This window comes from Paralichthys olivaceus, chromosome 18, assembly GCF_024713975.1.
Source record: "Paralichthys olivaceus isolate ysfri-2021 chromosome 18, ASM2471397v2, whole genome shotgun sequence".
In the NCBI taxonomy this organism is placed as follows: Eukaryota; Metazoa; Chordata; class Actinopteri; order Pleuronectiformes; family Paralichthyidae; genus Paralichthys; species Paralichthys olivaceus.
The window spans coordinates 18,782,087-18,800,555 of NC_091110.1; the positions used below are offsets into that span (position 1 = coordinate 18,782,087).

General features: G+C 45.4%; 2 protein-coding genes across 3 annotated transcripts; one reads left to right on the forward strand and one right to left on the reverse strand.

The window, feature by feature from the left end:
* Positions 1–130: 130 nt before the first annotated feature.
* slc30a5 (solute carrier family 30 member 5) lies at positions 131–7,081 on the forward strand. 2 transcript variants are annotated; one of them, XR_011239153.1, is made up of 17 exons: positions 144–643; positions 1,205–1,327; positions 1,418–1,484; positions 1,635–1,720; positions 1,872–1,959; positions 2,061–2,148; positions 2,273–2,349; positions 2,442–2,612; positions 2,715–3,003; positions 3,133–3,341; positions 3,459–3,616; positions 3,708–3,837; positions 3,959–4,217; positions 4,304–4,530; positions 4,754–4,882; positions 5,020–5,243; positions 5,877–7,081. XR_011239153.1 is itself a non-coding variant. In XM_020110348.2 (16 exons), the coding sequence occupies exons 1-16, from the start codon at positions 573–575 to the stop codon at positions 5,188–5,190; spliced, it is 2,343 nt and encodes a 780-aa protein (XP_019965907.2). In that variant the 5' UTR covers positions 131–572; the 3' UTR covers positions 5,191–5,284. The 2 variants fall into 2 exon arrangements, 1 of the variants encoding a protein (XP_019965907.2); XM_020110348.2 differs by lacking the exon at positions 5,877–7,081 and having other exon boundaries at positions 131–643; positions 5,020–5,284.
* Positions 5,630–15,172, reverse strand: LOC109645860 (MAM domain-containing protein 2-like). The gene is made up of 15 exons (XM_069513773.1): positions 14,947–15,172; positions 14,713–14,823; positions 12,944–13,227; positions 11,264–11,348; positions 11,009–11,146; positions 10,362–10,639; positions 10,064–10,157; positions 9,548–9,694; positions 9,137–9,256; positions 8,859–9,010; positions 8,160–8,259; positions 7,456–7,614; positions 7,101–7,354; positions 5,922–6,006; positions 5,630–5,801 (listed from the first exon to the last, which is right to left on the reverse strand). The coding sequence occupies exons 1-15, from the start codon at positions 15,041–15,043 to the stop codon at positions 5,755–5,757; spliced, it is 2,151 nt and encodes a 716-aa protein (XP_069369874.1). The 5' UTR covers positions 15,044–15,172; the 3' UTR covers positions 5,630–5,754.
* Positions 15,173–18,469: the final 3,297 nt, after the last annotated feature.

Sequence of the window (18,469 nt, forward strand, 5' to 3'; positions counted from 1 at the left end):
AACATAATTTATTCTTTGACTTGATGTTTTCAAGTTTTCAATTATAAATAAATCAATCAATAAAACAGAATGGGAAACCATCCACTTCCGGTCTGCGCAGAGCCTCTACTGCGCACGAGTGACGTTTTTTACGTGACGTGGACGTCTGACGTGTCCGGAAGTGCCGCGGAGCTGCTTGTTTTCTTTCTACTTCCCGGTCTTCATCGTTTCTTCATCGTTTCTTCGTCCTCAGATCAGACTTCCAGTGAAGACATTTCTCTTTTTACGCGTGTGTTTGTTTGAACTTCTCACTGAGGACGTGACGCAGCGAGAAACTCCGGATGAAAAATCTAACCTGGCTTCCCCAGATGCCCTAGCTAGCTAACAGGCTAACAGGCTACCAGCTGCTGTGTGTGTGTGTGTGTGTTTACACCTCGTTCAGAAGAGATTCAGTGAAGCAGCAGGATGTGTGGGAGCCGGGGGCAGCACGTGTCTGCTCTCCGGCTGTAAACAGGTTCACTTTCACCGTCCAGGCAGCGGAGATGATCAGGTAACGGAGACAGAATCTGCAGGTCGAGGCTGGAGGCTTCAACATGGAGGAGAAATACAGCAGCAACGTGCTCTCAGGAGGGAAACTGGGAATGGTCGAGGTGCCCAACTCCAGGTTTGTCTCAGCTTTACTGTCAGCACATTAGTGATTTTAAGTCAAGACAGGTCAGACGGATGGTGTGTCTCTGAAGTGCAATACTTACAATACATCTAAGTATTCTTACATCTAAGTATTCTTACACCTGAGTATTATTACACTTAGATATGCTTTCACCTGAGTATTCTTACACCTGAGTATTGCATGTTACTTGTTATTACTAACTTCTTGCTGCTGTAAAATTGCAAGTGTCCCCACTGTGGGACTAATGAAGTTTTATCTTATCTTATCTTTGAACACACACACACACACACACACACCAGCGTTGGTGTTTTGCACGTTCTTCTTCATGCACTGATCACTCACTGCTGTTCCACGACACTGTAAAGAGTAACTTCAGATAAGTACCTCATGAAAACAACCACAAGACCAAGTCTGATGACATTATACACTTACTTTTGTAAAAATAAAGGTTTTACGGTGATGATCATAATGTTGTTATATTTAATTTTGAGGAGGAAAGCAGATTGTAGATAAATAAACCTTCATACATCCTCTTCTATATCGTTTTCTCCTCAGGTTAACCAGGTACATTGTTCTACTAGTCGTCTCGAAGGTCCTCAAGGCTCTTGGGATCTTTGAATCGTACGATATCCTTAAAGTTGTTCACATCGTCCAGTTCATCTTCATACTAAAATTAGGGTGAGTAATCCTGAGCGTACTACTCGCTGACTTTTAATTCCAAGGACTTTGTATTTTTCAATAACGACAAGAGAGTTTTCTCTTTTGCAGGAGCGCTGTAGTTCTACTCTTCTTTCAAAAGCCTTTCTCCTCTGGTAAAGTCATTTCAAGAAGACAGGTGTGTTCAATTTCAACTTCTGTCCACCAACTGTCCATCATGCAACATAACCAGGACCTACATGTGTAAATCTTAAATATCGTCAGTAGTGTTCTAATAAATGTTAACGCTGATCCTTTGTATTAATGCCTCTGAATGTTTTCTTTGTAGTGGATAAAGTTACTGAAGCATGCTGTTTTCAGCTGTGTCATCTCTCTGCTGGGATTCTTTGGTCTGACTCTCTGTGGACCTCTAAGGTGAATTATTTTCATTCTAACATTAACTTGTTTTTTGTCATAGTGGTTAAAAACATAAATTCTGTTGGTGTGAGCACAGTTGGTGCTTTTAGTTTGAACTGTCGGTGAGTCTCCTGGTATGTGCGTGTTAATTAAATCCTGGCTTCCACAGGACACTGCTGCTTTTTGAGCACAGTGACGCGGTGGTCATTGCTCTTCTTGGCGTCCTGTTCACCAGCTCAGGGGGGGGACCGTCTAAGGTAAGAGGACACAGAAACTATTAACATTAAACCTACGTCCCTCTCAGGTATATTTTCTTTCCTTCTCTAAATTTCTTTTGGTTTGTATTCTCCCTGCACAGACCAGAGGTGCTGCCCTCTTCATCATCGCGGTGATCTGCCTCTTCCTCTTTGACAACGATGATCTCATGGCAAAGATGGCTGAGCACCGTATCCTTTGTGCCTCGTAAACGGCAACATCTGTTTTCACTGTTTATCGACCTGACTGAATTGTGTTGTGCGTTATCATACGTCACTGATTGTGTTGAGTTTACCTTGACTCGTTTTCTTGAAGCTGAGGGACATCATGACAGCGCGCTCACTCATTTCCTCTACACCGCCATCGCGTTTTTAGGGGTTGCGGATCACAAAGTAAGCGAGGCTCATTCCCTTAATACATCCTAAAGGGAAGCAGAGTAAACCATTAGCTTTCATTCCTGTTAATTGTCCTTTCATCCTGTCAGGGAGGCGTGGTGCTGCTGGTGGCCTCCCTGTGTCTGAAGGTGGGCTTTCACACAGCCTCCAGGAAGTTATCAGTGGAATTGGGTGGTGCAAAACGCCTGTATGCCCTTGACAACCTGGTGTCATCCATGGTTCTGCTGCCCTGGGTCATCGTGCTCTCAGCGACCACAGAAGTATGTGCAAAGACAATATCTGTTGCCTTTTCCTTAATCCCCCTTTTTAAATTCTGATAAATGTTCTCCTCTTCCTGTGTTTTCGCTCTGTCTCAACTCCAGAGCAAAGTAGATTCCTGGTCGTCCCTCATCCTTCCTTTCGGGATGATCATCTTCTCTGTGATGATCCTGGAGTTTTACGTCGAGGCCGTCTGCAGCGCGAAGATGGAGACGCCCAGATGTGCCCGCTACGGCACCATCGCCCTCTTCCTCAGCGCCCTGCTGCTCGCCAACTTCTGGACCCACCCACTGACGGACCAGCTGCGCTCCATGAGCAAACCGCCGCAGCAGGTCAGCACGGAGCACGTGCTCTCTGGAGGAGTGTTAGTCAGCGCCATCTTCTTCATCATGTGTGAGTAGAAGGGAATCGGCAGCTTGAGTAAATGTTTATCTGCTCTATAGCTGCAGATATCAACCTTGATTTCTCCTCACTGTCTCTCCACCATCATCTCTCTCTCTCTCTCTCTCTCTCTCTCTACAGCGACCAGCATTCTGTCGTCTCCTTCAAAGAAAGGGCAGAAGGGCACCTTGGTGGGTTACTCGCCTGAAGGGACCCCTCTGTACAACTTCATGGGCGACGCCCTGCAGCACACGTCGCAGTCCCTCCCACGGTTCATCAAAGATTCATTGAAACAGATCCTGGAGGAATACGACTCCAGACAAATCTTCTACTTCCTCTGTCTCAACCTGGTACGTGCAGTGTCACACAGAGATGACTCACAACTGAACGAAGGAAGTCTTTCCTGTCGTTTATACTCGTTTTACTCTGATGTTATTTTCTGAGATATATCGCTCTGTACGTTTCAGGCTTTCACCTTTGTGGAGCTGTTTTATGGTGCTTGGACCAACAGTCTGGGGCTGATCTCTGACGGCTTCCACATGCTGTTCGACTGCTCGGCTCTAGTCCTGGGTCTGTTTGCTGCGCTCATGACTCGCTGGAAAGCCACCAGGATTTTCTCTTATGGGTAAAACTCCATTAAGAACATGTGAACGGGCTTCAGTTGGAAATATTGGAACAATTCTAAGCATTTAAAATTCTGCTGTGTTTTTGCACAGGTATGCTCGTGTTGAAATACTTTCTGGATTCATCAACGGTCTGTTCCTCATGGTCATCGCTTTCTTTGTTTTCATGGAGTCGGTCAGTCGTTTGTTGGATCCTCCCAATATAAACACAGACATGCTGACGGTCAGTAAAAAGGCTTGTGACTGAACGTAAACTTGGTTCATCGCGTTGGTCACCTTTTCAATAAAATCAAGTTTAAACGAATTTGTTCGAATGTATTTTCTGATTTTCCTGTGTCCTGTAGCCGGTGTCAGTCGGGGGGCTGCTGGTCAACCTGGTGGGCATCTGTGCATTCAGTCACGCTCACTCCCATGGCGGCAAAAGCTGCTCATCGAATGACCACGGCCACTCGCACCATGGCCACTCCCACAGCGAGCACAGCCATGGAGGTCACGGCCACTCCCATGGAGGACACGGGCACGGTGGACATGGGCATGGTGGGCACGGCGGACACGGGCACTCCCATGGCTCGGGGGGCGGAGGCATGAACGCTAACATGAGAGGTGTGTGTTGCACAGGAATGAACCCAATAGAAAGGAAGCAGTGCCAGATGTTGTTCTTATGTTTTTCCTTTTTTATTTGATTCCAGGTGTTTACCTTCACGTCCTCGCTGACACTTTGGGCAGCGTTGGTGTGATCATCTCCACCATCCTCATCCGCCAGTTCGGCTGGTTGATTGCCGACCCCATCTGCTCGCTCTTCATCGCCACGCTCATTTTCCTCAGCGTCATCCCTCTGATCAAGGACGCTTGCGAGGTTCTTCTTTTACGAACTCCCCCGGAGAACGAGAAGGACCTGAACATTGCACTGGAGAAGGTGAGAGGTCACAGACACACACGTTCTCATATTTATTTAATTTTCTATATTACTTTAAACAATTTTACTGATTTCAAACATTTCAAACATTCAAACGCTTGAAATCAGTGGAACGTGATGCTTATTTTGCAGGATTACCACAAACATTATATAATACTGCCATCTAGCTGTCAGGGGTTTAACAACCCGTTTTGAAAGTCTATATATCTTTGTGTTTTTCCAGGTGGAGAAGGTTGAAGGAGTTGTGTCGTACAGAGACTCTCATTTCTGGAGACATTCGGCCAACGTCATCGCAGGAACCATCCACCTCCAGATCATGGCCGATGTGGTTGAGCAGAGAATCGTACAGCAGGTCTCGCTACCTGTTCTTAGTTTTTACTGTCTCCCATAAAATGTTTAAAGACGTTTTCCATTTAATTTACCTTAAAACTTGCTGTATGAACAGAGAAGGCGGCTCTGATCCCTCCGTTTACTTCCCCTCGTTCACAGGTGACGGCCATTTTGAAAGACGCCGGAGTGAATAATCTGTCGGTGCAGGTGGAGAAGGAGGCGTACTTTCAGCACATGTCTGGACTCAGCACCGGATTTCACGAAGTTCTGGCAATGACGCAGCAGATGGAGTCCATGAAATACCTGAAAGACGGGACGTGCATCATGTGACGTCCGTATGTGGGACCAAATTAAACTTTAATGATTCTTTTGAAATGTACAGTGTAAGTATGTGGTTTGAATAAATCTGAATATATTGGTTTTATCATCTGCCGCCATGTTTGTTTGTGTGCAGCTGCTTTAACATTCAGCAGCTGATTGATTATTATTTGCGTTAGTGTGATTTTCACTTCAACGCTGTGGTGCCTGAAACCTGTATTCTCTGGATCATCCAGCAGATGGTGTTGTAACTGTGTCTTGGCCTCAGCGGTTTGCTATGAAAAGACAAACAAGTCACGTAGAAGAACCGTCTCACTTTATTTGAGCATTAATCTAATGCATATAAATGTGCAGACAAACACAGTTTAACACTCTGTTGATACGGTGCAGAAAGAAATGTCCGCTGTGACACAACTGATATGTTTTGCTCCATGAAAACAGAACTACATGATGAGTTTCACCCAAATTTATTCCTACAAGTTCTGACGGACATGTTGTCGACAACACGCTGAGTCGTCTGTGAGGTGCAAAAACAATGTGTAATACCAGGGTTCATGCATCCTACAGAGCTGATTTCTACTCGATCTCATTGGAGGTTCCCACGGTGGCTTGAATCTCCATCTCTGCAGGGAAATAAAAGAGCGAAGACGCTGCTTAAGATCTTGAAATAAACACTGGTCCATTTTCTGTCTTTGCAGGATGTTTAATCCTGAGGAACAGGTTGGATAAATAGTTTTTTTTACCTGGGCAAGGTCCACCTTCCAAGATAATGTCATCAATGGCGATGTCACTCCTTACTGATGGACCCCTGGTTGCTTCAAACACAAGCTGGGATGAGACAAAGAGAAACGATTGTTTAGAGGTTGTTAAGAGGGTTTATGGGACAGACGAACATTTTGTTCCCTCGTTTGCTCTAACGAGAGCAGTGGAAAACAAAACCTCTGCAAAGGCCTGTTAGTGGCAAGATCAGGGGTTCAACAACATGAGAGAGATTTCTTTCTGTTGGCACATTTATGGGAAAACTGACCTAATGCTGGTGGAGACTGGTTCCCTCTGTTGATCAGGACCAACATTCACTTCTCAGTCTGCACGTTAAAGGAGACAATCTCCTCAAATGTCTCCTTTAAAGTTGACAGAGGGTTTAATCACAGAAAACTAATGCAGCTCTTGTTGTGGCTGTGTCTTATTTGAGCCCACAGTTCATTCTGCTAATTCCTCCTCCTCCTCCCCCTGCGCTCTCCCTTCCTCCCTTTTGAGAAACCCGATGAAGTTCTTGCCATGGCTGCGTGTCTTAGCAAGAGGAGATCACAGATGTATCCTGTGCAGACGTTTTTACTGCAATACTGAAGCTGTTCGGTGAGACAGTAAATGGAGCAGTCAGATTACTATGGAACAAGGATTAACAGAGACTTTACGGTTGTTCATCCTATTAGTTCATGAAATCTCTTATAGATGTTTGTGAACTATTCATAAATCTTTAAAATTCTTTTGCAGCTTTGCCCAAATATTTCTTCACAGAAGGTTTCCTGTTCTTTTTTTCATAGATTTGGCTCCAACTTTATCGTCTGATCCAGGAAAAATTTGGTCCGAATATATTTTCAAAACGGCAGCAAAGTTGTAATTCATCCTGTAATATCCGCCCTGAACCAACTACTGTATATCTACACGGTGTAGATTCTGTTTATTCAAAGTGTTTTTCTTTCTCCTTCGACCTCACTGTGTATTTCATTGTGTATTTGTACATTAACCTAATGAAAAGAACCCATCAGCTCCTCTATCTTCAAGTTCAAGAAAACCCAGTAACAGATTTAAGAGACTAATCTTTGTCAAAGATTGAAAACTGCGTCACCAGTCAAATTCAGCCACGTCTGGTTCTTCAATTTAAAATAAAACAGTTTGGAGAGATTCTGCTCCTCTCTTGCCTGATGCTGGCTGTTGCTCTGATATTCCGCTCTGGCCCTCAGCCAGCCAATGCTCTGCTCGCCTCTTTGTTGCCACAGCAACACGTCCTCTCCGCCCTTGTCGAGGTGCACGCTGAGCTGGCCGGTGCCGGAGCCGTACATGTGGTAGTAGAAGCTCAGACACTGAGGCCCCCTGGAGCCCCTCAGAGGGCGAGAGAGCAGCCGGACCCTCTGGCCGGGCAGCATGCGCGAGGCCTCCAAGTGCAGGTAGTGTCCTGTGAGTCAAAAGTCAACAGGTTGGTGTCATCACAGCTGTGGACATGCAGACTTTTCTTTTTCTGGCAGTGATGGAGGCTGAAGGGAAGGAGACCCTCACCCAGTCCTGTGGTGTGGTCTCCTCTGGGGCCCGTGTACGAGGTCGGGGTGGGTCCTCTCCTCCACTCCCAGTCCGCAGCATCCGTCTGTTTGTCCTGAGTGTATCCACACAGACCGGCCTCGAAGTCACAGTGACCGGGCAGAGGTGACAACAACGAGCCTGCAGCAGCAGGAGGAAAGATATAAGTGGAGGAGGACTTTATTCTGACTGACGCTGAAACAATAAGGTGACAAGAGGTTCTTAAATGATCTTTTTACAGGCCCTGACATGTTGCATGATACACAAGAGGCTCAAATCCTTTTTCAGAAAAGCTGAAATGTTTTTAAAACCGTGATGAAGATCTCGAAATATTGACTAAGACCCCTGAGGGCAACAATGAGTAACGTTTGGCTGCATCTCTCTAGACTCGCGTCTTAATCTGATCCAATCTTTTTTTTATTAAAAGTTTTAAAGTATCAGAATACTTTACTTTTCTAATAAAATTTGAAAATACAGCTCTGGTTCTAAACATGTTGGACACGTTAGTGGGATTCTGCAAAAACTACTGGACGAATCACATTAAGGATGTGATACGGGACAGGAAAGAACTTTTTGTATTTTATCTTTTATCCGAGTGTGTGTGAGTTGGTGCAGCCTGATTAAATTAAAGGGGAGGTTGGGTGTTGGCGGTGGTGTGAGATCTACTGGGTGACTTCAGTCGTTACCTGTTGCCGTCAGCTCACAGTCTCCGAGCTTCACGCTGATGTCGTCCAGAGCCACTGAGCCACAGTCCCAGAAGTTCCTGCAGGTGCTGACGAAAACCACCTGAAGAGCAGTGAACAGGAAGTGAGACCAACTGAACCGGAGGAATTTGATCCACTAATCGTTTTCTGATTGGAACTGAAGCCACAGACGCTCTGTTGTGGTTGTTGCTTCCTGCTCACATGAGGAAGGAAAGAGATTCATCGCGTTTTAAAACAAAAGACAAAGAAAAGTCAGTGTCATGAAAGACTTGGAGCACTCTGGCATCGGGTTGATCTTCATCACGAACAACATGTGAGGGTGAGAATGTGTTTTTCTATTTTTTTTAATTTACTTTTTGCGCATGAAGTTTGTTTTTCATCTCTTAAATATTAGATCTTTAAAATGCCTCCTTCCTTTTTAGTATTATTGCATTTTATTGTTCTTCCAGTCATTTAATTATTTCCACATTTCTCCGTTCTTCCTTCACTCTTAGATCATTTGTAAATTCCTCACATCCCTCCTTCCTTCCTTCCTTTCCTTTCCACCTTCATTCCTTGTCTTCTATCCACCTTGCTTTTCTTTTTTTATGTCCTTTCCTCCTCCCCTGCTTTCCCTTTAGTTTCTTCCTCCTTTCCTTTCCTCCTCTGACTGAATTGTATTTCCACTTCCTGTCCTCCGACCTTGGCCGGCTGTGACGTCTGGAAGGTGGCGTCCGTAGCGACCCAGATTCCTCTGGACTTCTCGCCCTGGGTCCAGATCTTCTCCTGGCTGCTGCTGCCGCTCTGCTGCTGCTGCAGATAAACAGCCAGGGCCTGGTCCGTCTGGTTGAAACCTGCCAGAGTTATTTTTGCTCAGTGAGTCAGTCAAATAAATCACAGCCAATGATTCACACACATACACACAGGCCCAAAGAAAAAACTGATATTCTTCAGTGAGGGGGTTCTGTGGTGGCGCTCACCCCTCAGAGAGAAGTAAAAGCTCAAGCAGAACTTCATGTTCCCGGGCAGAGTTGGACCCAGCAGGCGACTGACGTAGCCGGAGCGTGGGTTTAGCTGAGAGTGGGCCAACACGAAGGATCCTGCAGGAAGAAGACAGCGTTTATTTTCTTGTGGAATCTGCTCGTCGGGAACGTTCGAATCGCCACCAACACCTGGTGCTGATCTGAGTTCAAAAGAGTTATTTCAATTATTTCAGCTCCATTTTCGGTCTCTGCCCCCAATGACTCCTTTAACACCATCGGCAGTTTAGAGAAACGTCCCTCTGAAGTTTCCGAGCGTGCCTCGTCTTTCTAACCAATCAGAGCATGTCAACGCTCCCGCGGCCTCAAGCTCACGTTATGAAGTTCACGATCAGTTCTTTGTTTCCCCACCTGCTCCCGTGGTGTGGTCTCCGTTCCTGAATATGTTGGGCTTCACGGAGACTCTCCTCCACGACGACCCCGTCACCTGGTCCTGGGTGTAGCGGCAGAAACCGGACTCAAAGTCACAGCTGGCGATGGAGGGGTCAAAGGTCGGCTCTGTGGAGACACATGTCAGGAATCAGTGCTTTCGTGGCTCAATAATAATAATAATAATTTGGATTTCACATTTTCTGCTATGTACATAATAATGAGATTTAAGGTTCTGGGGACGATACGTTTTGTTTGACCCCTCGTTGCCAATGATTTTCATTTCGCCACCCACAACACAAACTGTTGTTCTCGTAAAATCTGATCTCTCGTTTGTTCGTCCTCATCCCTCCGTCCCCTCTGTCCTCCCTTTGTCCACCTCCTTCAATTTGAAAACGTTGATAATCGAGAGGTTTAGGATTTCCTCCCAGAATGCACTCTGAGGTAAACACGACAGTGACATTAAAAACGATCCTGTTCAGAATGAGTGCAGCTCACCGGTGTCTGTGCTGCAGAACTCTGAAGAAAAGGAAATGTCATCAATGGCCACTCGTCCGCCTCTTGGACTGTTAAACGCCACTTCAAACACCACCTGGACGCGCAGACGGACATATGGAGACAGACGCTCGTAAACGAAGACACGTAAATACACAGATGTCGATGGAAGGATGGTTTTCTGGAGCCAGCAGCCACGACAGCCGGGCTGGTGTTAGTTTCACCTTGTGAGTTTGGAGGTTATGTGAAAGTCTTCTTAAAGTGATGTTTACATGCAGCTGAAGTGTCGGCCCATGCTGACCTGCACAGAGTACGGGGCCTTCAGGTCCACCTGCACAGGGATCCACTCTCCCAGCGTCTCGCTCCACTCGTTCTGCTCCTCTGACTCCGGCCTCCACAGCTCCTGGTACTGGCCCAGGCTGTCGCGAGTGAAGACGGAGAACAGGTTCCCTCTCTCCTCGCTTCGCTGGTACTGAAAACTCAGGCAGCCGGACATCGGCACCGTCGTCATGGGAGACACCAGTTTGGCCACTTCTTTGAAGGTCTTGGCGTAGATGGAGTCCACGTACATGAAGTGACCTGAGAGGAAGCAAGAGTCAGGGACACAAATACTCATACCTTTGAATTTTAAATCATTTCTAACCTTTATTTACTAGTTTTAACATTTTAGTCTAAAACTGTAACATACATGTTGCTCAAAAGGCAGCAAATAAAATAACTACGTCATAAATTCACCAGATTTAAAAAGGTAATAGATAAAATGTCCATGAAAAGAAAAATCAGGATAAAGTCTGGAAACGTACGGCTCAAGAAGTGAATCAGCCAAATCTCTCAGATTAAATTATCCCAGAGCAAAATGACTTTACTGTAAAAACTGATTTCATCCAACATTAAGACCTGCAGGGCTCTGAGCCGCCTTCGCTTAGTCGTAGTTAACGTGTCACTCACCCGTCCTGTTTTTGAACGTGTGGTCGTTGAGCACACTGTTGTGGAGGAGCTGGCCTCCACCACCTCCCACATACCAGTTCACGTTGGCGTTCCACTGGTTACTGTATCCACACAGGTGAGACTCCTCGAAGTTGCACTCTGGAGGCAGAGAAAATAAATCATCATCATCATCAACACTCGTGCTGCTGTAACTTTATATTGCGCCAGATGTTCTGAGTGCAGCCGTGCACACTCTGGACGTGTGAAGTCACCGACCCAGGCAGTATCCAGGGCTGATGTGGATCTCAAAGATGGCCACGCTGCTCCCCGGGCTCGGTCCAGGTTTACCTTCGATGACGACCTAATCAACGACACATGCTCGGTAACATTACACAGAGATATATACGACATGCCACAGCTGTGACATCATAGACAGTGAGCTACAGTGCGGAGGGTCAGGGAGAGGTCACGCATGAAAAACAGAGAAATCTAATTTAGTTTCCAAGCTCGTGTGAGCAGCAGGTTTGGAGTCAAATGACTCAGAGCGGAGGAAACAGAGCACAGGAAAGAAACACCCCGCTCATAACATGAGGTCAGGGCCCGGACATGTGGGACCGAGTAAAATCTGAGGTTTAACTTATTAGATAAATATTGTACGAGTCAAACATGGAAGCAGCGAACCGCTTGTTGGCAAACAGACTCTAACCAACACATTCACTTCCTTTTACCTTGATTAACAGGAAATATACTTGACGGGAGAAAATGTGTTCTAAGTCACTTCCTGTCTCACATTTAGATCTTGACGAGAAGATCGATATCTCTCACATGTAGTTCAGCACCAACGTCTTCTTCTTTAATGACCATATTTCACTGATTGTTGAATCCATGTAATTAAAAACATTCCATCACTTTAGAGGAAGTACCGTGGCGTGACCACGGTCAGCTGTCAGAACGTGACAGTAGATCGTGCTTCATAGTGACTGAGGTCATTTTGGCCGTCTGCAGAAAAGTTTGGTGGCTTTTGTGTGGAGGGGAAAAGTAAACATCAACCTTTTAGTGCTAAAAATAAACCTGTGATATACAATTAACATTTTTCCACCTCGGCCTGGACTCAACTGTGTTTATGCACCGAGGGGCACTCACACAGCACAGGCCCGGCGGACTGTTACCGAGGTCGTGACCCTGTCAGAGCCGACTCTGCCGCTGCACGTAATATAAACAAGTGCTGTACTAGTCCCAGTGTTAGATAACGTGTGTCGCTGAAGGTGTGTGTGTGTTACTTCACACACTTCTTATTGGCCTGTGTGCTTCATCTCAATCTATATCTGTCTTTTCTTTAAACAACTGCATGATGTTGTTCTTTGCACCTCTGGGTTTATCTAATTCAGCAGCATCAGAGGATCCGACCTAATTTCAGTTTTAATATCAGATTTTCTGCTTTCAAAATACTATTATTATGAAATATTATTATTAACTAGAGATGTTAAGACTATTTCTCTCAACTTAACCATCATAACATTTTGTCTATTTCAACATTTTTTTTGCTCCAAATCTCTTATTTTACAGTTTTTAACAAAGATCTTTAAACTCAATCACATTTAAAACTGGATTTATAGATTGTTTGTTTTTTGCCTGAACAATGTTATTACAGGTTAAATCCACAATTTCCTGAACACTCAAAGCTGGAGTTATATAAAACTTGCTTGTATTCATTGTCCTCAGATGATGAATGATGTGTTAAATTGTGTCTTTCGGACGTTTTCTGGCCACAACTCCTCAGAGGTTGAACTTTTTTCCATGTTGAAAAGTTGAGCCTCCGTCATCTGTATGTTTCATCCAGTTTCCATATGATGGAATAAACCTTAAACAACCGTCAGAGACCATTAGCGACGCTTTAGATGTGTTTATATTTTATGCTGGAGCTTTTCCCACAAAGACTCCACGCCTGTATTTTACCCTGTTAAGATCAGTGTTGTTCTGCAGGTCCATGCTGGAGATGACCCAGCTGTCAGAGGGAGCCCGGCTGCTCCACAGAGGCCTGTCGAAGCTCCGTCCCTCTGAGCGCTGCAGAACCTCCAGGCTTCCCGACCCGGTGATCTGGTAGACGAGCCTCAGGCAGCTCCACTCGCTCTGCTCCAGAGCCGGACTCAGCAGAACCCCTGTGATCTCTCTCCAGGGTCTCTCACCTGCACCTCGCTCAGCGTCCCGCTCGTCCACCGTGTCCACCGCCACAAAGTGACCTGAAACCAAAAGATGTGAGGAAAGTAAAACCTGAGTCACATGTGTGTTTTCACGGAAATAGACATTTTGCATCAGGATGTCCAAAGACAAAACACTTTGTGACCTGGTGCAACATGAAATCCACCTCAGCTCTTACTGCAACAACGACTGAGCTTCTTCTCTGCTGCAGGGCGCTCAGAGATCCTTCACTCGTCTGTCACTTATTACTTTCCCCTGTAGACTGCCTCGCCGCCTCAGGGCTCCTACATCCTGACAAACACATGTGTATTCACCGACACACACACACTCACACACACTAGGGCTGAGCTCATCTCTGCACACATTCAGTTCAAGATGGTGTTTTTATTTACGTAACGTTTCCTCATGCTCGAACATGTTTTCTCAACATGCGAATGCAGAAAGTACAAAACGTTTATGACACGGCTTGATTCAGTTAGAGCTTGAACTCTGCAGCACCGAAAACTGAGAGAGGAGAATAAATGAGCAAGAACTGCATGAGCACATCATTAACGCACCAACTGCTCTGACCTTTTTTAACGAGCCGGCGGCAACAAGGATGGAAACAGGAAAAGAGAAAGTGGTTGACGTATCCCGGAGGAAAGAGAGACAGTGAGACCGGGCTGGAGGAGCAGAGCTTTCAGAAAGGATTGAGCAGAGAAATGTGGTGGGAAAAAATGATTAGTGAGAAGTTTTTACAGCAGAGTTTGGCACCAGACACAAAAGTTTGTGGAGCAGCAGGACAGTGGAGGACCATCTCTGCAAACACACACAGTGAACCACAGGGTCAAACACAGTTCTTCACTTTGTTTAGTTGGATGGAAGTAAATCTTGAATATGTTCTGACACTGCACTTGCACAAATGTATTCCCAAGTATGGCCGCCTGCCTTGTTACCAGCCAGCCTCTGGAATCTGACCAGAGCCGATTCTTGCATAACAGGCTTTTCAAATGTAGGTGGGTAAGTTAAGTTTGGGGACGGGTTTTGTACGATTAAAGATCTGAGCGAGTGACATAACCTCCACCTCTTAAAACATGGCCCCATCAGGGCCCTGCAGTCAGACCCCCTCCCATTATCTGCTGCAAGGATTTAAACCTCCACACAAGAATCAACGTGTGCAGACGCAGCAAATGATAGAGACGTTAAAACACATCGTGACATTAATCGTACGATGACCTCATCTGGATGGCTTTGATCACTCTGACATTACGTAGATATGGGCGTGTACAGTACTCGTCAGCATCAGCCGCAGTACCCCCACAACCACAACGGCTAAATGTGTTATTTCACTGACTCCAGATGTTCAGACTGATGCTGGAATCCACGCACGCCAGATGGGCCTCTTCTTTTCACCCATGTGCTCCAGCCAAACTCAGCATCACAGCAAAACCTGTTGCTAAAAGAGCCACAACACAAGCGTCTAAACTGCAGAAGTGAAAACAGAGGAGCGAAGACACCGAGTGAGATCTGGGAAAGTCTTCCAGTACCATCTCTGTGCAGGGTCCAGCTCGCAAAGTCTTCATCTGACGTGTACTCGCAGGTGTTGGATTCAAAGCTGCAGGAGCCTGGCAGCAGTTGGTTGTGGGCCTGGACGGTGGCTGTGACCGCAGACAGGGGAAAAGAGAGAAGAGGGACAATTAGAGAGAGGGAATGGTAAGTATGAATCATGGTAACTGGCATTACCAACACCGTGCCCTCATACACCATTAAAACAAACTCACCAGCAAAAGTCAGGAGGTACAGTGGAAGCATTGCAGCTTTCCGTGGGAAATAATTCAACTCTCGCAGGAAACCAGAAAAGCAAAAGTAGTCTTGCATCCAAAGTTGGAAAAACAACAAGAAGTTGCAGGGAAAAGTTTTTAAAAGTTGTCTCCTTTGTGTCTGTGTGTCTCTCCAGCTCTCAGACTGGCAGCACACTGCAGACTCACCACGGGGAAAAGTGTGTGTCTGGACGACAGCGGAGGGAGGAGGAGAATAACAGAGGGGGTGGGGAGTGGGACGGAGAGGAGGAGGAGGAAGGTGAGTGATGAGGTGGTGGGGAAGATGGAGTAAGAGAAAGAAGGGAGAGGTTAAGAAAGAAGTAAACTAATGAGGAGAAGATATTCTTGAAGTGTTCTCAAGAGAAAAACAAATGATTTTGGCTTGAAAATCAATTTATGTTTATAATATTTTAGTGAGGATTATCTTTTTTGGCTGAGAGAGAAATGACTGATGCTCGTGTTCAGAAATAAAAAGTTAGAAACCTTTAAAGAACGACAGTGAACTCAGAACCGAGACTGACTCACGACTGGTTGAACTTGTGTATCAGCAGCTCAAGATGGCAGCGCCCACATCCGGGATATTTCAGCTTCATCACATGTTGTCCATCTTTATTTCATGGAGACCATGACATGGGGCTCTCACCACAGCAGCCAGAGACACACCAGTCAGGTTTCAGCAGGATTCTACTGATCACGCAACTAAACTCAAAACATACAACTTGTAATACTCGACTTTTCAGCTCTGTAGCTCGGTCCTTGTGTCTCTGTCCGAGCAGCTCGGTCCTTGTGTCTCTGCAGCTCGGTCCTTGTGTCTCTGTCAGAGCAGCTCGTCTCTTGTGTCTCCCTGAAGACATTCTGCCGCTGCCTTTTAAAGCAGAGCATCCATCAGCTAACGGCTCTCACCTGCGCTGATTGATCCCTCTGTTTTCCTTCCTCAGTCTTTAACTTCATGACATGTTCAATAATCTCATGTGCGTCAAATCGTCTGACTTCAGTTGCTTTTGGTCAGTGAGTGTAAAGAATATAAATCTGACTGTGAGAAAATCACACAACGATGCTTCACTGTGTCAGAACAGGCCTGAATAAACAACTTATCCAAACTGTGTTTCACAAACCAACAGAGGGTCGAAACGTTTTGCAATGATCTCAAATATTTGTCTTGGCTTCAGTCTTCAACAGCTTTCAAACATTTTGCACATTAATTTATTTATGTCTGCAGCAGTTTTTATCTTCAATGCAAATGAGCCATTGGGGAAAAGGAGAGAGGATCTTCAAAGACTAATAAAAGAGATTATTCAGAAATATGAATCAAATGAGCGACTCAAATAATTTCCGACGACACCTCACTGGAGGGAAATTGCAGAAGGGAACGGCTTTGAGGGGTAGAGGAGAAAAGAATGTACCATGTTGGATAGAGGAGATTAGACTTTGCAGTAACTTTCCGATGCAGCTCTCGTCCACATTTGGGATCCATCTGTCAGACTCTCTTTCTCTTTCCTCTCTTTCTTCAGTCGTCTCGTTCACAATCATTCCTCTAACTCCCCTTTGTTATCAACGCTTTGGACACTCTGCACGTTTCACAAACAGATGGAAGTTACGACCGCAGCCGTCAGTGCCCGGCCGAGGACGTCAGTCAGACTGGAAATGACTCATTTAATAATTATATTAAATGCAAACAACATGATCTGTTTGATGGAGAGAAAAGATGGAGAGATTGTGTTGGAGGGATTTCAGCGTTTGATCAGCTCCAAAGAGAATTCTGTTTAAATTTCCTTTCTCATAAATCATCCTTCATCTGTTTAATTTCCTGGTTTAATGGGGGTGAGGGCGTCATGTACAGAGCATGCAGAGGATGTTACAGTTATTTAGTTAGGGTGTCCTCAGTTTGTGTCCTCAGTTTGTGTCCTCAGTATGTGACGTCCTCTCAGGTCCTCCACCCTTTCTCTGGAAACAGCCCGGACCCCTGGCTCAGCCCGACAATATTAGAGTTGTTGATTTTACAGATTAATCATCACACACTGGGCGCCTGCTCTGTTTAAATCGGCTGAAACAACATTATCGTTATTCATTTTAACTACTGTGATTTCACAATAAAGGTTGACATGGACCGAAATCTGTTTTCTGCAGAATAATGTCTCACATGTTGAGCTTTTTCCTCTGGTGTTTAGCTCCAATGAAAAATGTGATGGACCTCAATGATTTGTAAAACTCGACCCAACTTAAATTAATTAGACAAGTCAAATCTCCTCATCGGGTCCCCACCCACCCTGCTGCAGAGCGCCCCCTGCAGACCGTCTGGTGAACATACTGGAGCGTGCAGGGTGCATTTAATCGAGGCCACTGGGTTTTTTGTGTGTGCGTGATATAAGATAAGTGTGAGATGGAAAATGATGAAACATTTATGTGTGTTAATTCCGCTAATGGATTCTCTGCGTGCAACACAACTGACAGAGCATGTACAGTATATATCTCCGTGTCTGCAGAGAGACACAGAGAAAGACCACAAATTATTGATGTCCTCTCCGGAAACAGAACAGCAGAGAACTGGCCTGTGTGAAATATAGGTTGTGTGACAGGAGGTGACTCCGGCAGCAGCAGAGTGATGACCTCATATCCTCATTCTCCATGTTACACTCTACATCTCTGGGCTCCTTGATTGGCTCGGGTCGTAGAAATGTGTCACACATACACACACACGCCTCCGCACTCAGCCGAACGTGCCGCACACTGTACAGACGTGTGCGGCCTCTTGCGCGTGCGATAACGAGAGAGGGCCCTAACAGACCGGCTGCCATGGTTACCGCTCGCCATCTCCATCCTCCCTCACGTGTTGTTGTCACGGTAACGGCTGCTCCAGGGCAGCAGGGCGGGTGCACACGTGACGTAGGTGAAATGTGTTAGAGGAGCTGGGCGATGCGTAGACACGGGTGTTATTGAGCCGCTCGGCCTTCAAGTGACACCGCGACATAGAGCCTATTGTGTGAGGAATACCCCCCCCACCACCACCACCACCACCCCCCATCCTTATTAATATTCAGTGCTGGGTTGATAACTGAGTTAGTTCATGAGCATCACTGCTGATTATCATGAGATATTAATAAACTCAGGATTATCAAAACGAAATCATTCTTACTGTTTGAGCTTTAGATCGTAAATTACATGTGTGAATAAACGAATCAATGGACAAACATACATATAAATATGAACTTATGGTCTGGACAATAAAACAATATCAGTTATCATCATATAGGTTCAATGTATATTGATGTAATGCTTAATGCACAGTGTGTTAATGTATACAACTAAAAAGAAATCATAACGTGACATTTATCCTGATAATAATAGATGATATGGAGATTTTTATCTCAATTGCTATATATATATATATATATATATATATATATATAGTAATTGAATCATAGTTATTGAAGTCTGCTTCTCGTCAGTAGAGATGGAACTCCACAAAGCGTTGGAGGTTCATCAC

Excerpts from the sequence above, each read along its gene's own strand:
- slc30a5 (XM_020110348.2), top strand. The coding sequence starts at position 573 with ATGGAGGAGAAATACAGCAGCAACGTGCTCTCAGGAGGGAAACTGGGA. Across the intron at positions 1,328-1,417 it reads ATCTTCATACTAAAATTAGG|GAGCGCTGTAGTTCTACTCT; the intron begins GTGAGTAATCCT and ends TCTCTTTTGCAG. Across the intron at positions 3,617-3,707 it reads ACCAGGATTTTCTCTTATGG|GTATGCTCGTGTTGAAATAC; the intron begins GTAAAACTCCAT and ends GTTTTTGCACAG.
- LOC109645860 (XM_069513773.1), bottom strand. The coding sequence starts at position 15,043 with ATGCAAGACTACTTTTGCTTTTCTGGTTTCCTGCGAGAGTTGAATTAT. Across the intron at positions 10,158-10,361 it reads AGGCCCCGTACTCTGTGCAG|GTGGTGTTTGAAGTGGCGTT; the intron begins GTCAGCATGGGC and ends CTGCGCGTCCAG. Across the intron at positions 9,257-9,547 it reads AGACCACACCACGGGAGCAG|GATCCTTCGTGTTGGCCCAC; the intron begins GTGGGGAAACAA and ends TTCTTCCTGCAG.